The sequence below is a fragment of the Podarcis melisellensis genome (assembly GCF_964234715.1).
Source record: "Podarcis melisellensis genome assembly, chromosome: 14".
Taxonomy (NCBI): Eukaryota; Metazoa; Chordata; class Lepidosauria; order Squamata; family Lacertidae; genus Podarcis; species Podarcis melisellensis.
The window spans coordinates 42,608,226-42,631,508 of record NC_138546.1 but is presented as its reverse complement, the minus strand read 5'-3'; the positions used below and the strand labels follow the sequence as shown (position 1 = coordinate 42,631,508).

Here is a 23,283-nt window from a genome sequence, read left to right as displayed (position 1 = left end):
TATACTTCCCTGTCAGTCCAGCGGAAAGGCTGCTTCTGTGTAGCCAATCAGCACTGGGATACAGAAAGCTGCTTGGCCTTTGTTGGAACTAGTGGCAAAATTTAGAAGGACATTTAGAACACAATTTCTGATTCTGTGATGTGCAAAAAGAGTGTTATGATGCAGTTTGTATACTATAATTTTAAAAAGAATTAAAAATATGATTGAATTTTGTCAAAGTAAAGTGTGTGTATGTAACAAAGAAATAGATTTTGAACTTTTGTGCATATTGGTATTCTTATATAAGTGGATGTTTTGGTTTCTCTTAGACACTCTGGACGAATACTTCGAATATGAAGCAGAGGAATTCCTCGTCAACTTAGCCTTGCTGATTACTGAAGGTAGAACACCAGAATATTCTGTGAAGGGTAGGACCGAAGGCTTCCACTGCCCTCCAGCGCAATCAAGTCAGCCCGTAACAACTAAACATGAATGCAGTGACAAATTGGCCCAGGTATAATGATCAATAGACTCTTCTACAGTTTAAAGTTGTTCTTCCAATAAATTAAATTGCAAATGGTATATATTACTGTGTGTGTTGTATTTAATGCCTTAAAAAAATCACCTATATAGTACAATGACACTTTGCTTAAATCTTATCGGTATTTGTCATTCAATAAAATGCTAGAATCCCTAGTTTTCTTAAAGCACAATAGTCAAATATTGGTTGGTGTTCTGATAAGATTTATCTGTTTTAACCAGAATCAGTGTATAGTAGCTCCCCCAACTTGCAGGAGAGAAATAGAGAATAGAACATTCTAATTTGCATCTTTTGATTAGGGAATAAACTGTTCTAATGTCCTAACGTTCAAATAGTTAAGAGGCCGTAGAATATCAGAAACTGAAAGAGTAGCAAAAATCAAATATACAGTGGAGATATACAATGGCCATGTTGTTGAGCAAATATGACTGTATTCCTAATGCTTTTGAGTTCAGCGCTTATCATTTATTGGATCTGAGCTAGTTTAATCACTTTTTTAAAACTTAAACAAGTCATTGAATTTAGAAAGCTATAGCGTTTGATTCTGGCCATGTTACCCTCTTGGGTACCGTTGGCCATAGAAACTTGCATGCTTTAATCAAGGATGAAGTGGAAACTGGATGAATTGGAAATAGCTCAAGAAGAGCTTTGCTAAGCTGTGTCACCTTTTCAAAAACACATTATAAACTTTGTATCTTACAGAAGTGTGTCTTGTACATAAGAAGCAGATTTAAATCTAACATACTGCTTTCTCATATTTTTTTCAAGTGTCGTCAAGCTAGGCGCACTAGGTCCGAGGTTACGTTGTTGTGGAAGAACAATATTCCGATCATGATAGAAGTTATGCTACTTCCAGACTGTTGTTATAGTGATGAAGGGTCTACTACAGAAGGAAATGACTTAAATGATCCTGCAATCAAGCAAGATGCATTGTTACTAGAAAGGTGGATTTTGGAGCCAGTTCCACGACAGTAAGTTTATATATGAGGGTTGGGGAAATATATAGCAATTGGCATAGAATCTTAAGTCTACAACAGTCTTGTGTTTATGTTTTCATTTATTTGGTTTGGGCATTAGTTACATTTTGTCAGATTGTTTCTATTGTACAAGGAAAATATTAAATTGAAGTTGATTTTTACTTTTCTGTAATTTTACATACTCATTGACTTTGCAAATAGTGCATTCCAGCTTTGTGTGCTAATGGATTGTGAGTAATTAGAATAGATTTCAGTGAATTCACAAGGCTCTCTATTCTTGATGACACTGAAAGGGTGTGCGTAATTTCTTACCTTAGTGTTTAATGATATATTTTGTAGGTACAGTAGAAATTGGAAAGCAGGCTTGATTTTGCTACTCATTGCTATTGGCTTTTAATAATTCTGGTTCCTTGTGCAGCTCTAGCAAGATGCAAAATAATCCCTTTATGAAGGGAATCATTGTAGCAAAAGTGTGTATGGGAGGGTATTTTTACTCTCTTTTTGGATAATCTAATCAAAGCCAAACTAATGCTTTGCTTTCTTTTCCATACAATGTTTTTAATAAACAGATGTTTGTTTATATTTTATGTATTTTTAGAAGTGGTGATCGATTTATTGAAGAGAAGACCCTCCTGTTGGCTGTCCGCTCTTTTGTGTTCTTTTCTCAGTTAAGCGCTTGGCTGAGTGTATCACATGGAGCAGTCCCTCGTAATATACTCTACAGGTAGGCCTTAATGAGACATTACCTCTCACTTAGCAGACATCTGGTGATTAGAGAGAAGCAATGATTTTTCTAGTTGTGTTTCTCTGTATGACCTAGTTTGGGATAAAATTGAGGTTTTTTATTTAAAGAAAATATATGTCTGCTGAGAGCTGAGAAACCCCCCCCCCCCCCACAACTATATTGGATTGTGTATAAAGAATTGGTTGGCATTTAAAATCCCATATGTTTTCTAATTTTTCAGAGTAAGTGCGGCACATGTGGATCTTCAGTGGACATTTTCCCAGCCCCCAACTGAGCATTTTTTCCCTGTTCCCAACGTTTCTCACAACGTGGCCTTGAAAGTCAGTGTCCAGTCTTTGCCTAGACAATCTAACTATCCAGTCCTGACCTGCAGTATTCACACCAACCTTGGATTTTATGAAAAGGGGATAGAAGATCATAATGTACATCAGCACTGTGATTCCATCAAGGCAGAGCAATGCACTGTGCCCACCTCACAGCGTGCTTGTGGCAGAATAATGAGGACTGAAGGTTTGCTTGGTGTGAGAAAAGGCCCTGAGTTTAGTACAGCTGTTAAAAATATGAAACTTTACCCACCAACTGGGCCTGTGTCTGACTCTGGGGCATCGGAATCTAAAGTTCAGTGCTACACGGCTTCTGTTGACAGCAAGAGGTTACCGCAGGAACCTTCAGAGAGAACGTTAAAATCAATTTGTTTAGCTGACTCCCACGTACACAATGGCTACTCTTCCCGCCAGACATTAGGAGAGTCTATTCCTTTGATAGGCTGCTTACTCCAAGAGCGGCATGAAGTTATAGCAAGAATTGCCCAGCATCTGATTCACTGTGATCCAGCAACGTCACCCACCATAGGGCGGCCATTCAACACAAATGATGCAGGTTTGGTTAACTCGAAAGTTGCACGTTGTGCGTACGAAGAGGAGGGCTTGCAGAAGAAAGGAAGAGAATTGTTCTCTTCTTCTACTGCTAATTCAGAACTTCCTTCATCAGAAAATAGCAATGTTGGAAAACCTCAAATAATACCAGAAACACCATTGTGTGATGCCTATGTTCCAATGAACCAGTGCTCTCGCCAAACTGTAGAGGAAACTAACCCTCTGATAAGCTCCTTACTTCAAGAGCGGCAGGAGGTCATAGCAAGGATTGCCCAACACCTGATTCACTGTGATCCACCCGTGTCTCATGTTAGTCATCCAGTGTTTAATGTTCATGAAATTAGTTCAGTTAATCCAAAGACTTTTCACACTTCCTGTGAAGAGGACAGCCCACTGAAGAAAGGAAAGGGAATATTTTCAGATTCCTTCTCTAGTTCAAAATTGACTTTCTTGGAAGACAACCAAAAAACAAGAGGTAAAACACCAGCAACCCCTTTGAATTCATTTAGATACGATGTTGAAATGAAGTTATCTCCAAAATCCCAAGCAAGAAGAAAACTCCTGCTAGCAGAGCCTAATGAAGTAGTCCAAAACACATTTCAGCCTTCTCCTGTCAATAGAAATAAAAGTCCATTAACCTATACAAACCAATCATGTAGCAAAGAAGATTATAAATCTGAACTGGCAGATAAATTAGAATCTGTGATTTCTGGTTGTTCCCATAAATCTCAAGTAGTAAAGAAAGGTATTGCCAAGCAATGTTCTGATTTCAGTAGCACTGATGAAGTAGTTTGCACAGATAAACATAAGGACAAAACAATCACTAGCGAAAACAACACCCCAGACTGTTCAAATCCACCGTGGGATCAGTCCAAAATACCTGAAAATATAAAAGTGACTGTAACACAGGCACCGGATAGTTTGCACAGAAATGAACTTAAGCGCTTAAACAAAGACTCTAAACAACCAAATATTTGTGAACAAAGCTCCCAACTGACTAGTATTGAAAATTATTTACATAGAGATCATGAAAGTTTCAAATGCAAGAATAAACAAGACAAAGTGAAAAATGAACACGATGAGAATGAAGACCCAACAGACTATGAAGTGCAAAAACGTTCTCAGAAGAAGCTGGTTGAAGAAGGTTCAGTGGCTTTGTTTGAACAAAAGAAGAATGCAGAGATGCTGGTGGGTGTTAGTTAACTTGCATGTTTTTGTTTTTGCTTTTTTAAACGTATCCGACTACTCATACATTTAATTTCTATCATACTTGGCCCCACTATAAAGTCCTGAAGTTGACACTTTCAATGTTTTGTGGGTCAACTGAAATCCTTATAGTTGACAGTACTTCAGTCAAAAGCACATTCATGCTGTACCCTTGCATGTGATGTGGAATGTCTGTAGATTCTTTATAATCTTTGCTAATAATGCACTTATGTACCAAAACTCTGATTGCCCGCTGTGGCTTATTCTATCTAGAAGATTATCTATTTTTCCAAAACATTATGTTGCTATAAAACAGAAGCTGTTTTAATTCCCAAGGGAAAGCGCCTTGATTCCATTGTATCCCTTAATTTTGATACGGCTACCCTAGCATCAATGCTCCATAATGCATGCTTGATTCTACAAATAAACAACGCCTGTTTGTGCAATAGTGCAAGTAAAAAACAAGTCAGCATGCAGTATCTACTTTGATTGGAATGTAAGTGAGCTGCTCTGTGAACTGTAATTTGACAATTTAGCTGTTTGAACTGAGCTGTAATCTTAAAATGAGCTGCTGAAGGCACATCCGCAAAGGAGCTTTCTTAGGCTTTCAGTCTGGTTCTTTAGTTCTAAATCAGAAACATGGAGATAGGCTCTTCTTTAGCCCAAAGCAAGGAACTTGCTGTTGGAGAATCCCTTAATGCAGGCATCCCCAACCTGCAGCCCTCCAGATGTTTTGGCCTACAACTCCCATGATCCCAACTAACAGGACCAGTGGTCAGGGATGATGGGAATTGTAGTCCAAAACATCTGGAGGGCCAAAGGTTGGGGATGCCTGCCTTAATGGGATTTCTACTGGTGTTGTACTATAGATGCTACCTGCATTGATTTGTCATTGCTCCCGATATATGACTTTTGCCATATGTCTGTAGCCCTGACATATGGAGAACCAGCATGGAGTAAGTTGCACTTGTCACTTAATTACAAATTTTGGAAGCTCAGTGTACTTAGGATGAGACATTTTCCCTGAGAAATCACCTGTGCAAATATAATTTAAAATGTGCAAGAGAACTGAACTTGATAGGTTTCCTATTTATAACTGATTGTTTTTCCTTTGTGGACAGCGCACAGCACCACTCAAACATGTGTTGCATAGGAACAATTTTCACCATTTGGTTGGGACTTCTACGAAGGCTTTCCATCCTCGAACTGGATTGCCTCTACTTTCAAGTCCTGTAAGTTGCCGTTACATAGTTTTGTTATGTTTCATAATAATATTTTAAAAACTCAGAAGGTGCTGTATTTTAGATACTTTGCCTGCAAATTATTTTTACCCCTTGTTAAGGCATTTACCTATTAAAATATTTATACGTAGAAACAAAGCAATAAATTAGAAAAAGCTAGCCTCAGTTGGTGGGTGGGAGATAACAATTATAGTCGTCTCTTTTATAGCTTCAGAGAGCAAATGAAAGCATTGTGAAATGACCAAAAAAGGATCAGAATTTAGACTGCATATTTTTAGCTCACATGGACTGCTGCTGCTGCTTCATAACCCACCTTTCTCCCTGACAGGGACTCATGACAGCTTACAGATAAAGAAGAACAGCTAAACACACAGGGGAGAAATTGTTAAAAACAATTATATATCTATATATTGTATATTTATAACCTATTAAAAACATATAGACAATCACAGCACCCACCCTATCATTTAAAATGGTCAGTTCCCAAAAGCCTGTTGGTGCAAGAAGGTCTTCACTCTCTGGTTAAAGGACATCAAGAAGGAAGCCTGTCTTAACTTCCCTAGGGAGAGGGTTCCAAAGTCTGGGAGGAGCGACTGAGAAGAAACTCATAGACCCTAGTTCTGATCCATAGATAACACTACCAAAAAAAAGTATCTTCCTACAAAATGAATTGTCAATGCAATCAGCTTAGATAGCATTGATTGCCTGCTGGGAAAGGAGAAAACTTGAATGGGTCGTTTTCCTCCCGTACAAATTACTGTCAGTGACAGTATCATGGTAACTTGTTGAACAAAATGCACACAACATTGGGTCATTGTGTGTATGTAATCCCAGACACTGGATGTAAGAGATAGTCCCTTTTATTCTTTTTTTGCATGCTACTTTTTTGCTTAAACAGGATCTCCTCCAAAAAGATAAGCTTCACACAGATAATACTTCTTGTTCAGCATTATTAATAATACCTATACCATGAGGTCCCAGGGTGGGTTACAACAATTCAAAAGCAAAATATTAAAAAACGGTTACAATAGATCAAAGTCAAGAAAACTGGAGCTTTCTGTTGCACATTTAGGGCTGTTGTTAGCTTAACTCTCTATATAATTTTAGATTTAACTACATAATGTTAGATTTAGATTGCACTCTGATGTGGAAATACATTTGTGTTCGAATTTGCACGTACTGCTTACGTGCGTTGTTGGCAATTAATTTAAATTGAGAGAGCCTATCTGCATCACAGATGGCTATCTGCCATATCAAATGATTTAATTCAAAAAGCAAGCCAATAAATATTATTCAAACTACTGATTATATAGTAGTGATTCGTCACCCATACCCCTGTGGACCACTTGAATATTAATAAAGGTGCTGGAGGACCACTTAAATTATTTTTCTGTCTGCTGCAGCGATTGTAACACACTGTGCTATAAGGCAGTATTGTTTTTAATTGCATTTTCACAAACATGACGCAGAATGTTTTACAACCATTAACCTGAATGAAGTTCACAGTCCACTGGTGGTCCACATGGGCACAATTTGGGAACCCCTGTTACAGAGTTCATTTTCTGTTCTAATGCCTGGGACAAATGTACCAGCTGGCCAATGGTGGGAGGCTGGATACACTCTGCTTTCATTATATCCATTTGCTTCCATTATGCCCTTAAAACATTTTAAAATGTTTGATACTAAGATTTCAAACTCTGTTAAGGTCTTGTGGTCAAAACCTAAGTCTGTTTTTCTCCCCAATCTCCTTCCTTCGAGGTTCCTGAAAGAAAAACACGATCGGGATGCTTTGATTTAGATACATCATTATTACAATTGAAATGTTTGTCCTCCAAAAGGTTTGTCCTCCAAATGTTTGTCCTCCAAAAACCTTTTACAAAAAGGTTTATAATATTTGTATGTTTTTACAATGTAATCTGTAACTGTGGGTGTGCATGAGAGAGTATTACGAAGAAAGCACAAATGTGCATCTTCAACAAGATCTCCTCGGACTCAGCTAATAAAATGTATTATTATTATTATTATTATTATTATTATTATTATTATTATTATTATATTAATTTTATGCATACAGTAACTAGCACTGCAACCTTCTAGTTGATTTAAAATCTAGCTGGTTTAAAAACCAACTGAATAAAAAGGTAACCCTGAGCAAGACATGAAATTCTTTTTAGAAAAAACTTCTAAAAGGTACAGATGTATTTATTTCAACAATATAAAGGTAAAGGTACCCCTGCCCGTACGGGCCAGTCTTGCCAGACTCTAGGGTTGTGCACTCATCTCACTCTATAAGCTGGGAGCCAGCGCTGTCTGCAGACACTTCTGGGTCACGTGGCCAGCGTGACAAGCTGCATCTGGCGAGCCAGCGCAGCACACGGAACGCCGTTTACCTTCCCGCTGGTAAGCGGTCCCTATTTATCTACTTGCACCCGGGGGTGCTTTCGAACTGTTGGCAGGCGCTGGGACCGAACGACGGGAGCGCACCCCGCCGCGGGGATTCGAACCGCTGACCATGCGATCGGCAAGTCCTAGGCGCTGAGGTTTTACCCACAGCGCCACCCGCGTCCCGGTTTCAACAATATATATACAACTTAATCACGATCACTTAGTGTATAGTCACTTAGTTACACCTATTTAATTTCTTGGCAAAAATGGTGCATTTCCCAGATTCAACAATACGGCCTGGGTATCTTGTCATTGTTTTAACTGGCAGGCTAAGACAACTGGCAGGCTAAGACAAGTTTGTGCCTTACTTGTGTTGCTGAATGCACACAGGCCTTCTGTGGAATGCTGATGAATCCAAACATTTGGGAACTTCCCAGTGATTGCACAGAAAGATGCCTAGATGATATATGCTAGACTGTTACCTTGTGCAATGTCAAACTAGCAATTTTTCAAATCTGTGGAAGCAGAATCTATGAAAAGTTCGTGTCAAACTGCCATTTTAAAGAGTAGCTTTAATTGGTGTTTATACATTCTGAAATGTACATTAGTTTAACTTCAAAGCATAAGACAGTGGAGGGGGCTGATCTGTAGTCCTCTAGATATTGTTGAAGTACAGTTTCCACCAGCCCCCAGCTAGCATAGCCTGTGGCAAGGGATGATGGGAGCTGTAGTCCAGCAATATCTGGAGAGCCACATGTTGGTCACTCCTGGCATACGTAGTTCAAACTTGGCAGCTTTAATGCAAAATGTCTGTGTGCATATACCGTATTTTTCCATGTATCACACGACCCCATGTATAAGACGACCTCTATTTTGGGAGCCCTCAACAGTTGTTGAGCTTTTTTTGTAAGTTTGCCCAGCTGTTGAGCAGCTTTTCGACGATCTGGCTGACGGAACTGGTGCCGTAATACACCGCATACTGGCACTCACCAAATACACTTCCTAAGCCAGGAAAACCGGTAAGCAGCCTCCTCTGCGACATTTCCCTGCTACCGTCGCAGCACCAGCCCTCGCTTCCTTAGCATATTAAAAAGGTAAAGGTAAAGGTACCCCTGCCCGTACGGGCCAGTCTTGCCAGACTCTGGGGTTGTGCACCCATCTCACTTAAGAGGCCAGGGGCCAGCGCTGTCCGAAGACACTTCCGGGTCACGTGGCCAGCGTGACAAAGCTGCATCTAGCGAGCCAGAGCCGCACACGGAAACGCCGTTTACCTTCCCGCTAGAAAGCGGTCCCTATTTATCTACTTGCACCCGGAGGTGCTTTCGAACTGCTAGGTTGGCAGGCGCTGGGACCGAGCAGCGGGAGCGCACCCCGCCGCAGGGATTCGAACCGCCGACCTTTCGATCGGCAAGTCCTAGGCTCTGAGGCTTTAACCCACAGCGCCACCTGTGTCCCTCCCCTTAGCATATTAGCCCGTGTATAAGACGGCCCTCAATTTATCACAAAAAAATATTCAGAAAAAAGATCGTCTTATACATGGAAAAATACGGTAACTGTGGAGGTTATAAGTAGTGACTCTTGGTTTATTTTTTAAAAAAACTTTTTAAATAGCCCACGAGGGTGTATAAGGAGAGAGAGTGATCCAGATGTTCACGAGAAACCATTTCTGAGTTCCAGTGCACCACCTGTAACAAGTCTTAGCCTCCTTGGAAACTTTGAGGTATGTACATGCTCCTAAAATACTCTACTTCTTGCAATTGATGTATTGATGCGCTACTACATGGGTAGGCAAACTAAGGCCCGAGGGCCGGAACCGGCCTAATCGCCTTCTAAATCTGGCCTGTGAGCGGTCCAGGAATCAGCATGTTTTTACATGAGTAGAATGTGTCCCTTTTATTTAAAATGCATCTCTGGGTTATTTGTGGGGCCTGACTGGTGTTTTTACATGAGTAGAATGTGTGGTTTTATTTAAAATGCACCTCTGGGTTATTTGTGGGGCATAGGAATTCGTTCATTTCCCCCCAAAAAATATAGTCCGGCCCCCCACAAGGTCTGAGGGACAGGTCTGCTGAAAAAGTTTCCTGACCCCTGCACTACTATGATATGCCCAGTGTGATTCTCAGCTCACTTAGTGCCTGTTATTTTCATTTTCTGGTGCCAGATGCAAATGGCTGTGTACAGACTTTTAATTAAAGATAAATGGGGTAGTTGTTTTTGTTTTTTTGCAGAGTTTTAAAAAATATTAATAAATATAATATGAATAGATAAGTACAGAAATAGTTGTTCAGACATCTCAAAAGTTGCATGCAATAAGCACGGGTGCTCCTGCTGACATGCATGCCAAAAACCGCGCCAGAAGAGGGGCAGAGCAGGGGCTCTGCATCTCAAACAGATGACTATATTTTATTTAGCCTAGCTGGAGTCATTATTTTATAGGAATTTTCTTTTAAATATATACAAAGTGTAAATTTAAAAACATATTTCCAGACCCAGGTCCATTTTGAGGCGGGCATATATTGCTAGGCATATCAGCATTCCACTTTGATTGATACCTGAGCTGGTTCTAGTTCTGTAATTATTTTATATATTTGTCTTAAGGTTCCTTTTGACTGGTCACTTTCTGAAATTAAAATTTCAAATCTTGTGCTTCCTCAACAGTACAAAATCTTCTTAATTGGTGGTGGTTGTTATTTACAATTGTATACCATTGTTCATCCGAAGATCCCAAGATAGTATTATGTGCTGCATCTACAGAATTGAATTCAGGGCTGCCTGCTGCTGCCCCATTTCATAGATTACTTGATGGTATAATTTGCCTAAAGTTTATTTCATCATTGATCCTAATTTGCTTTGTCTGTTTGCCTCCCACTCTGACATGTCTCCTAAAAGGTTTTTGGTGTTTTTTTTTGCATTCCTTGTTGTAGTAAACTGTGGTTTGAGATTATAGACCTGGACTATGTTTACTTTTGATCCCCACCCCATGATGTATATATCTTGTGTGAGAGGATTTGCATTAATAATTTAAAAACCCCTTTTTTTGTATTAGGCTAAAGCATATATAAATAAACCAGATTTTCTGGTGACTTAAGCATAGAAGAATTATTATAGTATTTTATTTTGGGAAAGGCCATTTCTCTTCATATTTTCTGTTGGTAGAGAGTTTGTGATGTAACTCAAGATCTTTTATCTGCCCAAATAAATTTAAGCAGAAGTTCTTGCCATTTTTTTATTAGGTTCAGCTATAACATTATGGTTAAAAATAAAAACAAGACCTGGGGCATAATGCTAATTTTTTATAGCCAAAATTCTGCCAAACCCTGTTAAATTTAGTATCTTTAAGCCAATTTGAACAATTCTTCTGGGTTTTACAGAATCAATACTATATTTTCTGCCAACCCCCCAGAGCCAACCCCATCACACAGGCAGAAGTCCTTGGGCAGGGCTTATACTGAATCCGGCCCAATATGTGTAAATTAAAAAACCCACTGACTTAAGTCAATTTAAGCCAGGCATTTCAAATCTCTACTCCAGTCAGTGTGCTTCACATGGCAGCTTGGCGTTAACTAGGTTAGTGATAACATTTGCCACATCGGGACTACAGTGGTACCTCGGGTTAAGAACTTAATTCGTTCTGGAGGTAGTTCTTAACCTGAAACTGTTCTTAACCTGAGGTACCACTTTAGCTAATGGGGCCTCCCACTGCCGCCACACCGCTGGAGCACAATTTCTGTTCTCATCCTGAAGCAAAGTTCTTAACCCGAGGTACTATTTCTGGGTTAGGAGTCTGTAACCTGAAGCGTCTGTAACCCGAGTGGTGAAGTGTTGGGTTTGCATGCAGAAGACCCCAGGTTGAAATCCTTCATCCCTAGTTAAGAGTCCAATGACAGGTGATGTGAAAAAGTCTGTTGGCGTAGACCATACTGTTCTAGATGGGCAAGTAATCTGACCTGATAGCGGGCATCTTCCTGTCATCCATTTGTACACTTCATAGGTAGTTTTTTCAACAGAGTTTTTTTCCATTTTTCCAGGAGTCTGTGCTGAACTATCGTTTGGATCCCCTGGGCATTGTAGATGGCTTCACAGCTGAAGTGGGAGCAAGTGGGGTCTTTTGTCCAACGCACATGACTCTTCCGGTTGAAGTTTCATTCTACAGCGTTTCTGATGACAATGCACCCTCTCCATATATGGTAAACATTTGAACGTTACAGTTAGCTATGGAAATACATTTATATGTCTGAATTAAATCCTGATACATTTGTAAAGATAGTTGGCTTGCCTTGGATCCAAAGCATACTTCTGTTGCATGCACAGAACCACAGCTTTGGTAGCAGTTCGTAGTCCCTGCTGTCCCCTGTGCACACTTTTACTTTTTGAACTTTTAATGGCAGACTACGTGTTCAGCTAAGCTGGGTTTTCCTGCAATAAACACGAGACTGCAACCTAGTTCTTGCCTAGTAACCACTTCCGTTCATTCTTGTGTGGAATCTCAGCAGTTTAAATGCAAATGCATGATTACAGCTGTTGACACTCCCTATGTATCTCAGCATTTATACAGAAAATAAGAACCTGTTGTAACTCATTTCGGCTGATAGGGAATGATTATGGCAACAGAAACTATTGAATTATGCAGAAATGGCGAAGCTTACCAGAAGAATAAGAAATCAGGACGGAAAAAGTTTTTAATATAGAGTGGAAATCATTTATTGAATATTTACAAAAATATTGTGAACAGATTAAGACATTAGCAGGATTAATGTAAAAACATGCAGTGATATGAAACAACTATTGATTATATGTGATAATGCATGAATTTGATTTGGAAATGCAGTAAAAATATTGTAAACATAAGAAGCTGCAGAAAGAGGGAAATGAGAGTCTAAATATGATAAATGTAACAAATTGATTTTTAAGAGCTTTTTGCTTGTAAAATAAAAATTATAAATAATTTTTTAAAAGATAGGAAATGATTATAATTCTTTGATCAGCGCACAGGGATGAGTTCAGCCTCTAGGTGTTAGTATCCTTTTGTACTCATTTCTGACTCCTGACTCCACCCAGGAAAACCTGGGACTTCAGCTTGGTATGGCTAAACAGTATTTATTCAAGTTAACAAACAACATCTGCATTAACAAGAGACTGGCAACGTAGACAAAATGCAAAACTGTCTACTTCTTCAATGGGTCTAGATGTGCTAGTGGCCTTTCCCATGATTAATTCAAGAATGAAGTCAGTGAGGTGGCATGCTGTCAAAACAATAAAAAAAATTGTCCAGTCGCACTGTATAGACCAACTAAGTTTGTTCTGGTATAAGTATAAGCTTTCGTGTGCTTGCACATTTCTTCAGATACGTGTGCATGTACATGAAAGCTTATACCAGAACAAACTTAGTTGGTCTATAAGGTGCTACTGGACCATTCATTCATTCATTCATTTAGACTGCGTCAGACCAACACAGCTACCTACCTGAATCTAGTGGCATGCTGTGTGTTTGCACAAAGGTGCAAAAACTTTAGCACAGTTAACATGAACACAATGGCAAGGTGTCAGTAGTTAATGACTGCAGCCAATCATTGGTGGCAGTAAATTTATATTCCAATCAGATTGTGGCTACAAAGAGCCTCCTGTAGTTATTTTGGCCTTGCAGCGTCAGCCAATCAATCAGAGCCCAGTAGCTCTGGTCCTGAATAGGGTAACTGTGCCCCTGAAGGACCAGGTGCGTAGCCTGGGAGTCATTTTGGACTCACAGCTGTCCATGGAGGCACAGGTCAATTCTGTATCCAGGGCAGCTGTCTACCAACTCCACCTGGTACGCAGGCTCAGACCCTACCTGCCCGCAGACTGTCTCGCCAGAGTAGTGCAGGCTCTAGTTATCTCCCGCTTGGACTACTGCAATGCGCTCTACGTGGGGCTACCTTTGAAGGTGACTCAGAAACTACAGCTAATCCAGAATGCGGCAGCTAGACTGGTGACTGGGGGTGGCCGCCGAGACCACATAACACCGGTCTTGAAAGACCTACATTGGCTCCCAGTACATTTCCGAGCACAATTCAAAGTGTTGGTGTTGACCTTTAAAGCCCTAAACGGCCTCGGCCCAGTATACCTGAAGGAGCGTCTCCACCCCCATCGTTCTGCCCGGACGCTGAGGTCCAGTGCCGAGGGCCTTCTGGCGGTTCCCTCATTGCGAGAAGCAAAGCTACAGGGAACCAGGCAGAGGGCCTTTTTGGTAGTGGCGCCCGCCCTGTGGAACGCCCTCCCAGCAGATGTCAAAACGATAAACAACTACTTGACATTCAGAAAACATCTTAAGGCAGCCCTGTTCAGGGAAGTTTTTAATGTATGATATTTTAGTGTTTCCTGGTTTCTATGGAAGCCGCCCAGAGTGGCTGGGGGGGCCCAGCCAGATGGGCGGGGTATAAATAATAAATTATTATTATTATTATTATTATTATTATTATTATTATTATTATTATTATTATTAGCTGGTTTGGCTTACAAACGTCACATCCTAGAACTGATCTCATCCAGGTAGGATGAACTTGCTTGCTCATAATTTCAGCCAAAAGGAGTTGTAAAATATTTATTGTAAAGGTTAGCAAATCTCTCCTTCAGCAGAACTATAGCACCGAATTAGCTTTTGCTAATAATTCGCTATCGACCAATATGTACTTTATTGTGCTAGTTTTTACCCTAACAGAAATGTATATTCCCCAGGGATCTCACCTCTTGTGCGGCCATTTAGAATGTGTAAACTTAGCTGCCTCGAAAATTTGAAAAGGCAGGTGCCGGCATAGCTTGAATAATGGTCCTTAGATAGCCTTGGGGTCTGGTGGGCTTCTGGGCTAGATGTCTCGGGAAACCTGATTTTGCACCTGTATTTGGTTGCTAAACTGGAGTCATCTGGCCCTAGCCTTGCATTTACATCACCCACCAGCAGGAGCTTTTCCCCTGGATAATCCAAAATCAGCAACTTAACGAAGGTTTCTAATCTTTGCCACTTGCTATCGGTGTCAATATTTAAGCTAGTTGGAGGAATATAAACATTTATAAATAACACTTTAGATCTTCCCTATGATATAAGTAAGGCCATTGCTAGTTGGTCTAGGGAGGGCAGCTCATTTAGACATTTAGACAAGATGCACCTTGAATTAGCTTTTAAATCTTCACAAGGAAGAAAGTGACTCCTGGTCTTGGTCTCCTTTCCTGACCAGATCTTTTACCCTGTACTTTGAGTGCCCCTTGTGCTCCGAGTGTAACAGCAGACCCTTACTTTTCTTACTTGTTGAAGGTGGCTGGGGAGGAGGCACAGGTGTCCCAAGCACCCATTTGTTGGTTAACATATCATTAAGGATATGTTGCAGCTTCACCCAACTTTCAAATGAGGCTCCTTTCTATTTTGGGTGCCTTACAGTAAGACTGCAATACCAACCTCCACCATTTGGTGGCTTCTGTTTTTCTTTACAACTTTACATAACTCCTTTGGAGTTTTGCACATTTTTGTTTTTGTGGGGAAAGTATCATATGTGAAGCAGCCCTTTATATAAGCTACCAATTAACATCTTGTTTTGATAAGTTATATTCACTTGTCTCCTGTGTGCCAGCCTAACTAAATAGGTACGTACGTTCACAAAAAGAAAACACATATACAGTACCCAAAAGTATTCTTGGTTCCCACTCCTGTGGCAGCCAAAACATCCAATATACATTACATGAACTGCTTTGGACTGAATTGAAAAGACTATGTGGGCCCCATTATAGCCCAGTCACTTTAGTTAGGAAAGGAAGCTATTGTGGTTGTCCTGTCTTCCTACCTGCAAATAAATGCACTGTGATTATTATCCTGTGGAATTGACACTGTTCTTTACTCCTCAAGTTAGGGGTATGCGAATACTGTTCACCTTTGATGATCAATTTAAATGCAGATGTTACAATAATAAATTGTCCGTCCTGAAAAGATGCTTAAAGGGGAAACTACGTACCAGAGTGAGTGAGTGAGACTAAACTGTCATCTACAAGCCACATTTTTGTGCACTCCTAGCTTAACTTTGGGATGCGGGTGGCGCTGTGGTCTAAACCACTGTGCTGCTTGGACTTGTCAATCGGAAGGTCGGCGGTTCGAGGCCCCGCGACGGGATGAGCTCCCATTGTTCGGTCCCTGCTCCTGCCAACCTAGCAGTTCAAAAGCATTGCAAAGTGCAAGTAGAGAAATAGATGCCACTCCATTGGGAAGGGAAAAGGTGTTTCTGTGTGCAACTCTGGTTTCGCCAGAAGCGGCTTAGTCATGCTGGTCACATGACCCGGAAAAACTGTCTGCGGAAGCGGACAAATGCCAGCTCCCTCGGCCTGTAAAGCAACATGAGTGCCACAACCCCAGAGTCGTTCACAACTGGAGTTAACTGTCAGGGGTACCTTTATCTTTACCTTTAACTTAACTTAACTGGTGTGTTACCCATGTGAAAAAACTTTTTGAAATTTCTATTGCAGATAATTTTGAAAGTTAAACACTTTGATATACTGATGCTTACATTAAGATGCCTATTTGTAATTTTCCATTTCTTGTTTGATCCTTACAGGGTGTAATTGCTTTAGAGTCACTTGGTAAAAGGGGTTATCGGGTACCTCCTTCAGGAACGATACAAGTGGTATGTACTTTGTGACATAAGAGTTACATTAACAATTCTCTTTCCAACATACAGTGGTACCTCTAGTTATGAACTTAATGCGTTCCGGAGGTCCGTTCTTAACCTGAAACTGTTTTTAACTAGAGGCATGCTTTCGCTAACGGGGCCTCTTGCTGCTGCTGCGTCGCCGGCACACAATTTTCGTTCTCATCCTGGGGCAAAGTTCTCAACTCGAGGTAACTCTTCCAGGTTAGCGGAGTTTGTAACCTGAAGCGTTTATAACCTGAGGTGTTTGTAACTCGAGGTACCACTGTACAGCTAATCACTTGGACCTCTTGGATATGAGCTGTTAGATAGCTCCTTTCTTTGTCCAAAGGCCACAGGCTAGAAGAGCAGAAAGTATTTGGAAAGATCATATTTGAGAAGATAGCCAGCAGTTACCTAGCAACTGCAGAGGTTGTCTCAGTCACTTTTGGATAATATGGAAGGTGATTGAGAAGCTTATTAGTTCTTAGTCTCCTCTTTCCAGAAACAAAAGCTGTGTATGAAAGTGCAGTTACTGAAGACACATGAATTTTCAAATGTTTGTTGGTTCGACAGAATAGTGCCATTCTGAAGCACCTGTTTGCCCTTTTCAGACCTTATTTAATCCCAACAAGACTGTGGTGAAGATGTTTGTGGTGATATATGACTTACGAGAGATGCCAGCCAATCATCAAACATTCCTACGGCAAAGAACCTTTTCTGTCCCTGTGAGACGAGAAACAAAGAGAAGCATTAATAAAGAAAATATTCGACATACTGAAGAACGACTACTACGCTACCTCATTCATCTGAGGTAAGGCTGCTGAGCAAAGGGCTGTATCCAACGTTCTCTTTTTGCTAATGCAAGGGCTGTTGCACTAGAGGACCGGGGGGTTGGGAGTTGAATATTACGCAGCAGAGGAGTCCAGCACTGCAGCTGTGCTAGTGGAAACTTGCTGTGCAACAGATTGGGCAAAGTTAACAGCAACCTGCTTAGGCATCCTCTTTGCAACCACATCCTGCATGTCACCAGCGGAAGAAATACCCTACTAAGTGATTTTGACTTAGTGCTATGTTGGATATATCCCAATGTTCTTATGTGTTACTTAGTGCAGATAATTCTTTGAATCAAAACAACAGCTTGGTTTTTTTTTAATTAGTGCTGAAAAATCTTTTGGAAAAAGGCACAGGGACCCTGTTAACTGTCCTTTTGCTTATGCAGATAAAAAGTCAAATGGGCCACATGTATTGGTTTTTCATTCTTTGCTCCAACAATAGATTTGAAACAAGTGACTCAAGTTTTAGTTGCTGAAACCATACACATTCTCTCCCAAACAAATGAAGTCATACAACTCTAAACTGCTTTGTGGCAGCATCTGTTTAGAAGGCCCTAATTAAAGTTGTGTCAGCGCTTCCATTGTGAAAGCCCCTTAGCAAGAGGTTGTCAGCAGAAACATTTGCCTAGGGCTGAAACTTGCCATTCAGACTTTTAAAAAACAAAAGCAGTCCTTTAAAACCTAAGGGTCAGTTTGCTTTTTCATTTTTTCATGTCCATGTTTGTGTGTTCATCAAAACTCCTGTAAGTTTTGGCAGGTTGCTTTTGTACTTTGTGCCTATGTGACTGAAAACGTAACCTATAATTTTCTCTTGTGAGATGGATAACATTCTGCTGATACGCAAACCATAGCTGCCTGTCTAGAGACTAGCCAGCTTCTGTAAGATTTTTAAACAAGCTCATGCCCAGATTTAGCTTAGATCCTTTAACACTTTTTCTTGGCATGTTCCAAGAGGATGTTAATCTGAGAGATATGCTCAGTTTTGCAGTAAAGATTTATCATGTTTTCTCATTGGCTTTGAAAGAATGAGATACAGGCTATAAAAATATCAAACAAATAGGCTCATCACCCTAAATATATGCACTAATGTGTTCTGATTCAATAATGTGCCATAAACATAATTGAAAATTGCAGTCACTGTTTCATCATCTGTTCTTCCTACTTCAAATAAAATGTCTCAGTCTGATCCTTAGAGTACAAGCCTCAAGCAGTGGTTATATAAGGATAAATGGAAAAACACCTACTTCCTTTTGAACTAGATAAAAAGTAACAGTTTAGACTATTGAAGAAATTTCTTCTCCAAGCTTCGTTCTTCTGTGACATTTCTTACATGTGCTTTATTCAGCAATGACTAATACTGACATCTGTTCTCCTAGGTTCCAGAGTTCTAAGTCTGGAAAGATCTACCTCTACAGAGATGTAAGACTCCTGTTCTCTCGAAAATCCATGGAAGTTGACAGTGGCGCTGCATACGAACTCAAATCTTACACTGAATCTCCAACAAACCCTCAGTTTTCTCCCCGGTGTTAGCAAGATGCAACAATGAAAAGTATTTGCTCAGTTACCAGATTACTATTGAATAAGATGAACAATTGGCATAAACTAAACTGTTTAAAAGTGAAGAAAGTGAGGTGGTGGTCAAATGAGAGTCAAAGCTCTTCTAGGCTCTTGGACCAGTTTTAAAAAATGCTTCTGGAATGAGCTTTGTGTATTCCAAGTAGACTGGAACATACTTAGTCCTAATCTTTTTATACTGGTTATAAACCACTTCATTGGACGTGTTGCAATAGCAGATTCCCAAATTAGTTTAGTGTTTACACCTTATTTTATTTTTTGGTTATTTAATATTTAATGTTTCTTTTACTTAAGTGATGTTTGTCTTTACTGTTCTAATGTAGCACAAATCCTATGTAAAATCATACTACGTATTTTTGACATTATTATTGAAATCTGAAATATATACAGAAGTCTTTACTTTGTGTGATGTGTTTTTAAGTGATACGTAAGCTGCTTAAAATAAGGATGGGATTTTAAACTTCCATTGCATTATCATACTATGCAAGCATGTAGGGCAGGATGGGTTGTGTATTCCTCCCCCCACCATATTGCTAATTCCCCACCCCCACCCCATGATAACACATGAAACCATACTTCAAAACTGTGGGACTACTCATTCAAATCATGGACCCAACCTATAATAGCACCCATTTCCCTCCTAAAAGACCCCCTCATCAAAGCCTTTCACATTGTTCTAATCAGTATCAAAATTTTACATAACACTGCTGTCCCATACCTGACTTTCTCAGACTGTGTTTTTTAAAAAAAAAGATGTACTGTGAAAACAAAGTAGTATTTATATCTTAAATATATGTGAAAACAGCAACATTTGTATTGGTTTTATTTTGAGATGGTCTTTGTGCTCTTAATAGGGTTTTGTTTTTGTCCACCATAGGCCACTAGCTGAGTCTAGAACAGAGGTGGGGGATTGGAGGTAGCCAGCGGCAGTGTCATTTTTCCAGAAAAAGAGGGGCCGGAACCCACCTGAGAGGTGCTGGAACTGACTTCCTGTGAGTTCTGGCTGGAAAAAAAAAGCCCTGGCCGGTGGGCTGTATCCAGACCTTTCCCAGCACCCATGGACAACTTTGATGGGTGGGATTGCCCACCCTTCAGTCATCTGACATCACCTGACTGCAGATGAAGCCTTTTCCTTTGCCAGCATAAATCAGAAGAATGTAAGAATAGCCTTTTGGATCGGGCCAGTGGCGCATCTAGTCCAGTCAGATGTCCGTGGGAAACCAGCGAGTAGACATCTGCTTGCCCACTGTGAGAAGCAAACCATGGAGGAAAAGGAAGTGAGATTTGTAGCCACCATTGAACAACTTGATTGATATCCACGAGGGCAAAGGAAGCCTTTCCCTGCAGGGCTTAGAATAAGTGCCACTGTGGGAACTCCATAGTGCAGTCAGTCTCTCTGAAGCTTGCTGTAAGTGCTGGTCAAACAATTGTTTCCTGGAAACCAACCAGGAGCACACTTTGATGCTCCTGATTGTTCCCTGGCAGGTAAGGTTTGCTGCAAGCACCAATCCATTGACCAGCACTTACAGCAAGCATTTTGAGGCTTCTCTTTGTTGGGTGCGGTTTTGGGAAAACAACATTGCAGGTCAAATATGAATCCCTGCTGGGCCTAACTTGGCCTGTAGTTCATAGGTTCCCCAAAGCTGCTCTAGAAAGTCATCCCTTTTATTGTACCTTGAAAAAATTGAAACAATTCACTCACCAATCTCCAAGACACTAGGATCTCCTTCCATCTTCCCCCACAAGAAACTCCAGCAAAGCAGTTTCTAATACTGGCAAATAAATGTTCAGACATTCCAACACAATAAAGGGCATTGTGGGATATTGCTTGTGTGCAACAGTTCCACAAAATCAGGATTCTGAGTATTTGGAGGGGGAGATATTTTTGAAAAGGGAGTGAGAAATCACCATGAATTTTGTGGTTGGAGTTGTATGGATTGTGAGGAGTCTCCAAAAAATACGTACAGTATTCCAGAGTGTGGAGCTGGTTAAGGAAACTGCAACAGATTATAAGCCAGTACCTCCAAAGAACTTGAGTCCTGTGGTGCTAGAACTGTGGCAGGAACAAAAACCAGAAATGTCATATGCAGAAAAAAACTGAATTCTTCAAGTAAATCATTCAACCCAAATACCTTCTACAGATTCAAGATGGCTTTGAAACCTTTCTGAGTTCAATAAACTGTTTGAAAAATAGCTTGCTGATAGGCATTTTAATGCCAATGATTTAACCATCAGTTAGTAGCAAAGGCTTTTTGTGTGTGTTGTATTAATGTCATTTAAATTTATTGGAAAGTGCCCCATTGGTCTCAACAAACAATTACACAAAGGTAAACTCAAGGTTGTTACACTTTTACCAACTGTAGCTCCGTACTTGTGAAAGTTGGTTTCTGCTCATGTAACAGAACTTCCCTTTCTTGTCCTTTGTGCCCCCAAATCTGACTCCTAAGAGTCTCCCAGCCCTCTGGAGCAGATTAGGAGGAGTGGGGAAGGCTGCAGAATCTATTCTGCTAATAGTGTCTATTCCATTGGCAGACAGACATTGTTGCATTTCACTCATAGCAATCTGCGTGCAGCCGCCTATGACCATAAACTGGTTCTTCCTTTTGGGGTTTTGCAATACATATAAAGAAATAACCAAGCTGGCATTATAAGCTACTGCATACAAACAGCTCACCATGTGGCAACTGCTCACTAAGCACATTACTTTAAATTTGCCTCCACATGAAAGCTGTAATAGTACCAACTGGCCTAAGAGTGTCTTTCATCTTTGTTAACTGCAGCTACCACACCCATATCTGAAATTAGGGCAATTTGAGGTTCTAGGTCAGGGGTGTGACCAGCAGTCCTGAAAATCAACACATCTCAATTTAGAACTGAAGCACTGCTTTGATACCAAAGGGTGTTACTCCTTTGGGCAAGTTATTAAATTTCCCCACAGCCCTGTAAACACAGCCACCAAGGGGCTCCCTTAGATGCTCATGTTACGCTAATTTTGAAGGGTTTTTGGTTTCCTCCTCCTAGACTACTTATGAGACTGGCCTGGTTCACACACCACATTGAACCAGTTAAACTATGGTCTAATATGGACAAGCAGATGTGCAATTGCAGGCGTTTCATTCCTCCCCTACTGCCAAGGGAAGAAACAAGCCATAATCTGGCTTGTCATTACATGGAATCTGGGCTTATGATTTGTTTCTCTTAGAACAAACCACAAGTGGAAGTGAATATATGTTTACTGAGTAACAAGCCATGCAGTGTTTTTTCTTCCTTCCCAGTATAGGAATAGCAATAGCGGGAGGAACGAAGTGCTGCAATTCCAGCAGCCTGCACTAGCATGATTTATTTTTACTATGGCGGAGGTTTTGTCCTCTGAGCCCCACTTGAAATGGCGCAACTTCTTCTCAAAGGGTTCAGTGGTGTTGCAAGGCCAACTCCGCACCCACAAAGTGATTGCAAGCGTTCTTTTAGGCAGGGAGCGGGGAAGCAAACTCCTTGAGGCTGCTGCTGTTTCTCATCCTTTGCCGGCCAATGGATGGAGCCAAACTGGGCTGGCTCAGTCGTTAGTGCATGATACTCTTAATCTCAGGGTCCTGGGTTTGAGTCCCATGTTGGGCCAAAATATCCCTGCATCCCAGTGGGTTGGACTAGATGACTCATGCGGTCCCTTCCAACTCTACAAGTTAGGATTATGCTGAACTGAATGGAGTTTTGTTGTTGTTGTTTAGTCATTTAGTCGTGTCCGACTCTTTGTGACCCCCTGGACCAGAGCACGCCAGACACTCCTGTTTTCCACTGCCTCCCGCAGTTTGGTCAGACTCATGCTGGTAGCTTCGCGAACACTGTCTAACCATCTCGTCCTCTGTCGTCCCCTTCTCCTTGTGCCCTCAATCTTTCCCAACATCAGGGTCTTTTCCAGGGAGTCGAGTCTTCTCATGAAGTGGCCAAAGTATTGGAGCCGCAGCTTCAGGATCTGTCCTTCCAGTGAGCAATCAGGGCTGATTTCCTTCAGAATGGATAGGTTTGATCTTGCACTCCATGGGACTCTCAAGAGTCTCCTTAAGCACCATAATTCAAAAGCATCCATTCTTTGGCAATCAGCCTTCTTTATGGTCCAGCTCTCACTTCCATACATCACTACTGGGAAAACCATAGCTTTAACTATACAGACCCTTGTTGGCAAGATGGTGCCTCTGCTTTTTAAGATGCTGTCTAGGTTTGTCATTGCTTTTCTCCCAAGAACGGGCTTTACTCCCGTGTAATTGGGGTTAGGACGGCACCCTT

The 23,283-nt window shown here is 40.8% G+C and overlaps 1 protein-coding gene across 1 annotated transcript in view; it reads left to right on the top strand.

The window, feature by feature from the left end:
• Positions 1-19,810, top strand: part of ATOSA (atos homolog A) — a 52,700-nt gene extending 32,890 nt beyond the window's left edge. The window contains exons 2-12 of the mRNA XM_081888471.1: positions 309-493; positions 1,289-1,491; positions 2,096-2,221; positions 2,463-4,305; positions 5,445-5,555; positions 7,323-7,402; positions 9,561-9,669; positions 11,978-12,136; positions 16,520-16,588; positions 17,206-17,405; positions 18,804-19,810. Of these exons, the coding sequence (XP_081744597.1) occupies positions 309-493; positions 1,289-1,491; positions 2,096-2,221; positions 2,463-4,305; positions 5,445-5,555; positions 7,323-7,402; positions 9,561-9,669; positions 11,978-12,136; positions 16,520-16,588; positions 17,206-17,405; positions 18,804-18,957 (3,239 nt within the window). The 3' untranslated portion in view covers positions 18,958-19,810. The remainder of the gene's footprint in view (positions 1-308; positions 494-1,288; positions 1,492-2,095; positions 2,222-2,462; positions 4,306-5,444; positions 5,556-7,322; positions 7,403-9,560; positions 9,670-11,977; positions 12,137-16,519; positions 16,589-17,205; positions 17,406-18,803) is intronic.
• The last annotated feature ends 3,473 nt before the right edge of the window (positions 19,811-23,283 follow it).